Genomic DNA, 10000 nt, shown 5'->3' with positions numbered 1-10000 from the left:
CGTACGTATACAGCATATACACACTGCACCTCTGTGACCCTTTTCTTTACCTCTTCTGTGTCAAGTTGATATGTTCCTCCTTTTCTCTGCACACATGCATGAATTGTTTGTAGAAAGATGCTGCGGATTTAAAAGGCCACAGTAGGTCAGACTTGGGGAGAAACCCATTTAAGGGAGGGAATATTATCTTACTTATTCTGCACCCTCCATTTTAACACCAGAGAGTCTTCTTATCTCCTCCGGTTTCCACTAACCATGTTTCGTTAACGTCTAATCCTCTCACTGCTTCAGTCATCTCCCCTTGCACCCCTCCCTCCCTCCATCTATAAAGCGCGCGCACACACACACACACACACACACACACACACACTCAGCTGGGCTTCCCTTCTCTCTGGAGATTGCTCAATTGAGCATGAAAGGGAAGGCTGTATGAACGTGGCACAGGATCAATTTTCCTAGCAGGGAAACAAGCAGGGACCTGGCTACGGCTCGTGTTAGGTGCATGTGCGTACCTGTCTGTGTGTGCGTGTGTGTGTGTGTGTGTGTGTGTGTGAGTGTGTGTGTGTGTGTGTGTGTTCGGTACTGTTATTTTCAGGTGTTTTACCATCACTGTTGCCCACGCCATATAAATAATCTATTTATAAAGAAGCACATATTTTAATATCAGAATTAGCACTTCCCCTGGGTGAGACCGCTGTAAAATCCTACTTTGTTGGTCCTGAATAATTTAATATTATGTCCCTAATGGTAGATGATGATGGTGGTAATGAATAATTAATAGATGTGTTCACTCAAAGGGACTATTTATGCAATTTTGACTGTTCCATTCATTCTTTGCTGTAGGCAGTTGTATGGTATTTATTTCTCCTGTCTGCTAGTTTTACTCGAGCGTCCGTGCTTTTCCTGCTGAAGAACTTGGCTCCTGTTCTGCCGAACAGGCCTGGTATTGTGCAGGAGTAGCAGCAGTGTTGGTGGTCAAGGTGGGGTGGAGGGTGATGGTGGGGGTGGTGGAGGTGGGGTGGGGGTGGTGGTGGTGGAGGTGGGGTGGGGGTGGTGGTGGTGGTGGGGCGCTGCTCCTCTCAGGCAGGACCAAGATGTGTAATTGCAGAGACCCAACACATGGCAGCCATGAGATCAAGAATGTGTGTGTGTGTGTGTGTGTGTGCGTGTGTGCGTGCGTGCCTGTGTGTTTATATTGTGGGGGGGGGGGGGTTGTGAGTGTCTCTCCCTCTCCTCTCTTTCTCTTCCTCTCGTTCACACTGTCTGTATCCCTCTCTCTCCTTCACCTCCCCTCACTCCTCCTCTGCGTGCTGTTTGATCTGTCTCTCCTGTAGGAGCGAGCGAACGTTGACGCGGAGCGGGAAGCCCTGGCCAGGCTTCAGGACGGGTACAATGAGTTGCAGAACCAGCTGCATAACTGCCCTGAGTCGCTGCGGGAGCAGTTACAGGAACAGCTCAAAAGGGTCAGTCTCATCACTGCTGCGGCTGCCGCCCCTATGCCAAGCGATCTCTGGACCCTCAAGTGCACACACATACACACACACACACACACACACACGCACACACACACGCACACACACACACACACACACACATATACACACACACACACACACACACACACTCGAGCATCCCGACCAGAAATAAAGTTAATATACCACCTTCCTTAAATATCTAATCCGGTGTTTGTTATTTTCTTATTTACCGTTTTACTCTCTCTCTCTCTCTCTCTCTCTCTCTCTCTCTCTCTCTCTCTCTCTCTCTCTCTCTGAGTATGCATAGCATATAATTTCCAACTGTTGCAAGAGGGCGTGCTTTTCGTGTTTGCTGGCAGTGGAGACAATGTATCCAGTGGAATATTACATTCTTTGGCTGGTGCCACAGAATGCTGGAATCCCCCCCCCCCTCCTCCCATGCTCTTCTGCTGGCATTCCAGATTGCTGTGGGGCATCTGTGTGAATGTAGCAGGAATGTGAGGTTATTTGAGAAGAAGTTGCTACAGAATGCTATTTGCCTCGCGAGAGCACTACAGATGTGTAAGGTCTCCAAAAAGATCCTATGCATGTCTCCCCCATCCAAACAGTGCGGCTTTTGTAGGTGACGTCTGCTTTATCCTGCCTCTCATTCACAGTTTAACACTCAGGACTAATGTATTAATACAACTTCTAACAGCAGACTACATTAACTTAACATAACATTAATTGTTTAAATGACTATGCAGATAGATTTTGCGTTAGATTTTTAGGTTATGCAATCTTCAGTTCAAGTGTTTTGTAAATGGCTACACTGGGTTCATTCATGTTGTGAAAGTTTAGGCAAGTTTAGGCAAGAAAACACAAAATGATAGCTTACTATTTCTCTGCTTCCTGAGGCTGTAGTGGGAGTTGAAATCTCAGTAGTCTCTGGGGTCTCTAGGGAAACAAATGGGACACTAAGGACTGGCCATTGTCTGAGCCTCAGAAACATTGAACTGAGAGACTACGAACCGAGTGCGCGTGAGTGTGTGTGTGTGCGCGCGCACATGTGTGTGTGCGTGTGTGTGTGTGCGTGTGTGTGTGCGTGTTTATGTGTGTGTGTGTGTGTGTTGAGAGATATGCCTGGTGTGATTGGTTGTGTTAATTGGTTGGCTGGTGGTGATGGTGATCTGTGGTGATGGTCAGCTGTGGGGTGATTGTGTCCGGTGACTAGTGAGCTGTGTGTCATTGGGCTTCCCAGGAGGCAGAGATGCTAGACGCAGAGACAAAGCAGTTGGAGGACCTGGTGTGTGTGTGTGTGTGTGTGTGTGTGTGTGTGTGTGTGTGTGTGTGTGTGTGTGTGTGTGTGTGCAGGAGGCAGAGGCGCTGTAGGCAGAGACCAAGCAGTTTGATGACCTGGAGTGTGTGTGTGTGTGTGTGCAGGAGGCAGAGGTGCTGTATGCAGAGACCAAGCAGTTTGATGACCTGGAGTGTGTGTGTGTGTGTCTGCAGGAGGCAGAGACGCTGGACGCTGAAACCAAGCAGTTTGAGGACCTGGAGTTCCAGCAGCTGGAGAAGGAGAGCAGTCTGGAGGAGGAGAAGGAGACCATCAGCCAGCAGCTGCTCAAGGAGCGCCAGGACTACCACAGCAGTGTGCTCAGGAGGAAGGTAGGAGAATACACACACACACACACACACACATACACACGCGCGCATACACACACACACACACACACACACACACACACACACACACAGGTGCCAGGACTACCACAACAGTGTGCTCAGAAGGAAGCACCCACACACACACACACACACACACACACACACGCACATACACATACACATACACAGACACACATACAAACACACACTACTCTACTCATCACCACCTAACACACACATCAGCTAGCTGTTTTAACAGGACTGAGTGGAGAACCACAGCACCATGCTCAGGAAGAGGACACACACACACACACACACATACGCACACCCACACACACACACACACAGACACACTCCACCACACAGTACTCAGTACTGCGGCACACACTCCATCCCTTGTCTCCACTTACACACACATTAATCAGCAGCTCATAAAGGAGTGAGCTGAGGGCTAGAGCCATCAGCAGGGACAAACAGCCAATCAACTGCACACATTCTACCTCTCTGAACAACCAGCACATACACTCCACATACACACACACAGACACACACAGACGCACACAGACGCACACACACACACACACACACACACACACACACACACACACACACACACACACACATTTTGGGCAGTTTTGCTGAAAGGGAATTTTAGCATGATCTACAACCACTCTGCTTTTCACAATACATTTTTGCCCACAGTAAACATGACCAGAAGTAGCTGTTCTTATAAGTTTGTACTTGCCTGCCCTCTCCACCTTTTAACCTGCATGGTTAAAAATACTCCCCTTCACTGAAGGGTGACAGTAGAAACACACATTTCACACAGGCATGAAGACACACTACGTGTCTCTCTTCAACTGACTCTATGACCCTGGAGCACATCACCCGCCCGCCCACTCAACTCTAGTCCACACAGCACTACGGGTCTGTTCGAAACGAGTAAAAAACGGGCTGCCGTGGCCTACTGGTTAACACTTCGGACTTGTAACCGGAGGGTTTCCGGTTCGAACCCCGACCAGTAGGAACGGCTGAAGTGCCCTTGAGTAAAGCACCTATCGCAGTGAGCGTGTAGCAGGCAGCTCACTGCGTCGGGATTAGTGTGTGCTTCACCTCACTGTGTGTTCACTGTGTGCTGAGTGTGTTTCACTAATTCATGGATTGGGATAAATGCAGAGACCATATTTCCCTCATGGGATCAAAAGAGTATACTTATACTTATATATAAACTGCTGCCTTTTAAGATATCTAACTGGAGACGAGGCAGCAAGTGAGGTTCGTGACATTATTTTGCTTAGATTTGTAGATTTGAGATGAGAAATAAACAATCTGATTATACCATTGTTGTAACCATGAATGGCATATGGTCTGATATATCTGCCGCGTGTAAAAGTAATTTATACAGTCATCCTGCTAGTTTACGTAAGCTAATTTAGTTTAACGTCCGGCCTTTGCTAACGTCATACCGTAGTGTTAACCAAAGATTCTAGAGTGCTATGCTCATTTTTAAAAGATGCATTTAATCCAAAGTCATGTCTAGTGAGACAGCTCTCTATGTAGGGAGGGAGGCAGCAGGCAGCTGTCTTTCGTTTCAAACAGACCCTACATGTCTCTCTCTCTGACCGACTGACTCTATGACCCTGGAGCACATCACCTGTAGTCCACACAGCACTGTGTCTCTCTCTCTGACCGACTGACTCTATGACCCTGGAGCACATCACCTGTAGTCCACACAGCACTGTGTCTCTCTCTCTGACCGACTGACTCTATGACCCTGGAGCACATTGCCCGCCTGCCCCTTCCACTCACCTATAGTCCATCCAGCAGCAGATGCTGGGCGTGCATTCAAAGCTACTTAAGACAACAGAATGGCTGTGTATACATTGTTCTGTCTGCGTACTGAACAGTCAACCTTGACCCTAGCCAAGGCCTGTTGACTGACGGGGATTAGGTACTAACGCTACTCATCCAGTGCCCGTTCATCAGACAGGAAGCTAGTGCTTGTAGCTGAAGGATACCCATGTCTTCCCTAGTATACATTTCTTCATCTTATTTTACATTTCTTCATTTCATTTTATTTTGCCATCTACCTATCCAGGGACTACGTGTGGAAATTATCAATTTGCTACAACCTGGTACAAGACTTCTATTAATGTTTTTTTGTGCACTTTCCCTGTACAAATAAATTAATTACAATTACAATGACATCATATCTACCCTCCTCTACCTCCTCCTCATTCTACTACGCTCTCCTTCCACTACACTTTGACTAGCACTTAAAACTTCTGCACTCTCATCCTCTAGTAATACTATTGATTGGTATAGTATTGTTAATGGCTACTACCTGAGGTCTCCTCTGCACTGCAGCTTGAATGTTATTCCTCATTTTTGTAAGCCACTATGGATAAAAGCATCTGCAAAGTGAATACATGTTAACAACAACAACAACAACAACAACAACAACAACAACAAGAAGCTTTATTTGTATAGCACCTTTCATACACAGAATGCAGCTCAAATTGCTTTACATTTTGGAGCATTTAAGGAAGAGAGAAAAAAAGAAAAGTTATAATAAGATAAACAAACAAACAAACAAGTAAATCAGTAAATAAAACATAAAATCGTCGTCCTCTCTGCAGGAGAAGGTGGCCACACTGGAGAGCCAGGCCAATCAGCTGGGCCTGCAGTCCAGCCAGGAGGGTGACCGACTGGCCAAGGAGAGACTTCACACACTGCAGATCCTGCAGAAGGTACAGTCAACCCTACACCCCTACAACACACACACACACACACACACACACGCAACTGGGTCTGCAGGCCAAGCAGTTTAAAATCCTTCTTGGGCCCTTCAGTTTTGTATTGTTAATAATATTATTAAATTTTTGATGTAGAAGATGCTTTGTTAGGGATGATATATTGTTGAAAGGTCAGTTTGATATCTTTTGAGCCGCTTGTTTCTTGTATTGGCAAAAAATATTTGCTAAATGTTATTCCAGTTGTTGCATAGCTATCTGCCAAACGAAGATATTAATTTGTGTGTAATATTAGGCCACTTCAGCTGTGGTTCAGATGATCTAACAAACAACGGTTACCTTTGGCTGATACACAGTTCACAAAGAACAGACCCTGTTGCAACTGACCAATGGGGCATTCTGTCAAAACAGTGTCATAATTGGTTTAGAGAATTAACAGGCCAAAGGCAATAAAGGGTGTTAAAAGAATGCCATGATTTGTTCTTAAAGTGCAGGAACTAATAAAGTTTATGGTTATTTACCTTTAAATGATTTTTATTGCATTTTGTAGGAGAAAGAAAGGCTGTCTGGTTTGGAGAAGAGGTACCTCACTCTCACTGGAGGGCGAACTTTCCCAAAGAACTCCAACACCTTAAAAGAGGTATGCTTTGTCTGGCACAAACATAAGAGAACTCCAACACCTTAAAAGAGGTAGGCTTTGTCTGGGACAAAGCTAGCATTTCATCTACAGTGTAATAATAATATGAATGTATAGAATATAGAATAATATGGATGTGTATAGAATATAGAATAATATGAATGTGTGTAGAATATAGAATTATATGAATGTAAAGGTTTAAGGTTTAAATGCTAAGGCCCCAGAAACCTCTTACTGTCAGAACATACTAACACTGGTCACATATTTGGTTGTATGCCCACTATTAATATATCTGGACAGATAAATATTGTTATCTGTAAAATCATGTTGCCATTCATTTAGAGTTTCACTGCTAAAACAAAATCGGACCAATAACTCCACTGTGACTAACTGTGAAATGAGGAATGGTGCCCTTGTCTGTGGTGCATTACTGCCCTCTAGTGGGAGAAATGCACATCAGCAGCAGTCAGTGCCTACAATAATGCTGCACTGGGAAGGGAATGAGAAAAGAAACTGGACCAAATATAAAAAAAGGAAAAACATCTGTAACTGAACCCTAACCGACAAATATTCAGATGTAAGATGATAACATAATCTCTGACAAAGAGCACTGAAAGCACTGTAGTGATTCTTTGAAATCTAAAGAGATTCCAAAGTGTATGAGCAGGGATGTCCCCTCGATTGATGTGTGGGCAGTGGGTGTAACCCAGGGCATTCCTTTATCCCAGGTCATCTGGCGTGATGTGTTTTTGGGAGTGTTGAACACACACAGGGGGAGAGTGCCAGTGCCATGTGCAGAGGGCTGTTTAATTATTGATTCCTCCCATCTGGTCCCTGCTCCCCTGCTCTCCCACTCTCATTCCTCTACCCCTGTGGAGGTGCAACAAACCCCCCCCCCCCCCCTCATTCCTCTACCCCTGTGGAGGTGCCCCCCCTTCCCTCCAGTCCCACCACGCAAAACTATCTACTGCAAATGCATATGGGGACCTTCGAGACAAAGGATTTATGCAAAGACCTTCAGGCCTGTCTCATTATCTCTCCGTGCCTCTCTCTCTCCCTCTGTTTCCACTTCCTGGTTCACTCTGCTTTCCCTCTCTGTCTCACTCTCTGTCTGTCTGTCTGTGTGTCTGTCTGTCTGTGCTGTGTTGGCTGTCTCTCCTGTGTTGGCTGTCTCTCCTCAGGCGAAAGACTACATCACTGTCGGCCAAATAAATCAGATCTATGGGATGCCGAAGGTGGAGTCCTCGCCCACCTCTCCGCTCCACGCTAGTCCGTTTGCGTCTGTCGCGGCGGCGGCCGACTCTATCCTCTCCTGTCTCCCCTCTCCGTATTCTTCCTCCCTCTCTCTCTCTCCGGAGGTGTGTTGCTTTCCTTTCCTCCTTATTCCCTCTCTTCTCCTGCCTGTCCTCACATCACGTGCATGTGAGTGCTCTCCTAACGCTGGCTTAGTGGGAAAGCACAAGTGGATATTGAGTGGTCAGCTGTTATTGCACGTTGCAAGACTCCAGCAAAGAGTTAGTGATATTTCTCCAGCAGCTCTACAGACGGTCGGTTGGTAGTTCACAATGAGTGGAATGTTTCGTGACATAAGTTACACAAAGGTAGCAGTAATCTCATGGTATAATTATGTCATTATGTGGTTAAGTTTGACATACAGTAAAAATTTGTGAAACATGTAACATGCATGGCAGGCTTTTCTCATTTTTCTGATTTTTTGCACTTGTACCTCCCCCAACCCCCCCCCCCCCCCCCCCCCTCCCCTCCAGGTCAGTAGGCAGGCAGGTCTATACAAGTGCAGTAGATGATACAGCCAGTGCAGGGTGCTACAACACTAATTCAGGTTTTCCACTGACAGTTGGTTTACAAAGATCAGTTGTTGGTATAAAATGTTACTATAGGTCATTGTGATAATACTAATACTAAGATGTGCTGCCCAAAAGTGTATGTGTCCATGTGTTATGCATAGCAAGAAACAACATTCAAAGAGCGAAGAGATCTGAGCTATAACATCATTGTCAAGGAACAAGAGTGCTCATGATGCCCCCCCTGCTTTGTCCAGATGTTCCGCTCCAAGCTGGACAGTGATGCGGGCCAGACGGTCATGAGGCCTAAAGTCAGTGCTGGGCTTTCACCTCCATATGGAACCGCCACTCTGGGTCGCAACACACCATCAAGGGTAACCAAAACACAAAAAACACACAGGCCTGCACTTTCAAAAACCCCAATGTTGCAAAATATTGTGCAATGCAAGGGAATGAGCAGATGCAAGCGTGGGGTGGATGGGGGAGAGATTGATTTGGACTGTAAGCAAATGAGTTTTTGGAGACAAAACAGAAAAACAGAAACATACATTAGCGATAGCAAAGGTCAGAAAAGGACAGAAATGTCCTGCTCAGTCTGTGGACTCTTGGCTAGTTTACCACTTTGTTTTCATTTCATATTTATCAGTGTGCTTGGTTGTAGAATTGCTATAGGCATTGTGTGCCGATCTGGATAGCTGTTGCCATACTGGCTCTGTTGTAATCCAACCTCTCCCTACAGTGTGAGTTGCCTCGACAAAATAGTTGGCAAGAAAGGACGGCAACATTTTTGCAAGTCTCCTGATAGGCTGAAAGAGTTCCACCATGGTGAAAATTTTAGTCGCTGATTACTCATTTACAGAGCCCAGGAGACATGTTTTACCCAAACATATTTCTCAGATCTATTTTAGTGAAAGATTTTAGGATATTTTATTCTAAAAGTTGGCTATTCTTAAATAAATCATTAATGCCATTTTCTATTACCGGTAGTATTATATTCTATTTGTATTAGTCTTTTAGTAAGTGTGTGTATAATTGAGTTACTGTTAGCACACTGACTGACGGGCCGTGTTTGCTAATTTCTTAGATCTATTTCATTTTATTCAAAATGTGCCCTTAAAGTGAGGTATTTTTTATAATGAATTCTTAATGTCGTTTTCTATTAGTATAATATTTTCTAGTATTCGTTTTTTCCACAGGGTGGGTGGGTGGGAGTGTGTGTGTGTGTGTGTGTGTGAGACTGAGTTAGCGCTAACACACTGACTGCTGGGCCGTGTTTGCTAATTTCCTCTCAGAGCCCACTAATGGTCCACCCGGGAACTGGCAGTCTGCCACGCAACCTGGCAGCCACACTGCAGGACATCGAGACCAAGAGGCAGCTGGCCCTGCAGCAGAAAGGTATAACTGCCCGCTTACTCTGTCCGCAGGTTCAGAGCAGTGTGGATGGACAGAGTTTCTGGTCCAAGCTAATGCATTATTGATAATAAATTACATTTTTAGGTCAATATAATTCCATAGTGGGTAATTCAGCATCCCCGTCCGAGGTGATAGTCTGATAGGAGTATTGCTCTGGCTTCACATAAATCACATAAAATTGCAATTTCATCTTTATAGCTTTTTTTGGCATGAACACACTTTTCGTTTGTGTTTCCCATGTCGAGATACAGTAGCTAATAGATCTATAATAGATAA

At 45.3% G+C, this 10000-nt stretch overlaps 1 protein-coding gene across 6 annotated transcripts in view; it reads left to right on the top strand.

Moving 5' to 3' along the window:
- The window catches only part of phldb1b (pleckstrin homology-like domain, family B, member 1b), a 59818-nt gene that overhangs the window by 40048 nt on the left and 9770 nt on the right, over positions 1 to 10000 (top strand). For 4 of the 6 annotated variants that reach the window (XM_042067868.1, XM_042067864.1, XM_042067865.1 and 1 more), the window contains 7 exons: positions 1335 to 1463; positions 2967 to 3122; positions 5759 to 5869; positions 6423 to 6512; positions 7691 to 7867; positions 8569 to 8685; positions 9604 to 9706. In XM_042067868.1, the coding sequence (XP_041923802.1) occupies positions 1335 to 1463; positions 2967 to 3122; positions 5759 to 5869; positions 6423 to 6512; positions 7691 to 7867; positions 8569 to 8685; positions 9604 to 9706 (883 nt within the window). The remainder of the gene's footprint in view (positions 1 to 1334; positions 1464 to 2966; positions 3123 to 5758; positions 5870 to 6422; positions 6513 to 7690; positions 7868 to 8568; positions 8686 to 9603; positions 9707 to 10000) is intronic. The other 2 variants (XM_042067866.1, XM_042067867.1) reach the window with 2 other exon arrangements.

Source organism: Alosa sapidissima, chromosome 17 (assembly GCF_018492685.1).
Source record: "Alosa sapidissima isolate fAloSap1 chromosome 17, fAloSap1.pri, whole genome shotgun sequence".
Lineage (NCBI taxonomy): Eukaryota > Metazoa > Chordata > Actinopteri > Clupeiformes > Clupeidae > Alosa > Alosa sapidissima.
Note: the sequence above shows the minus strand (reverse complement) of the source record. Positions and strands in the feature narration are given on the sequence as shown.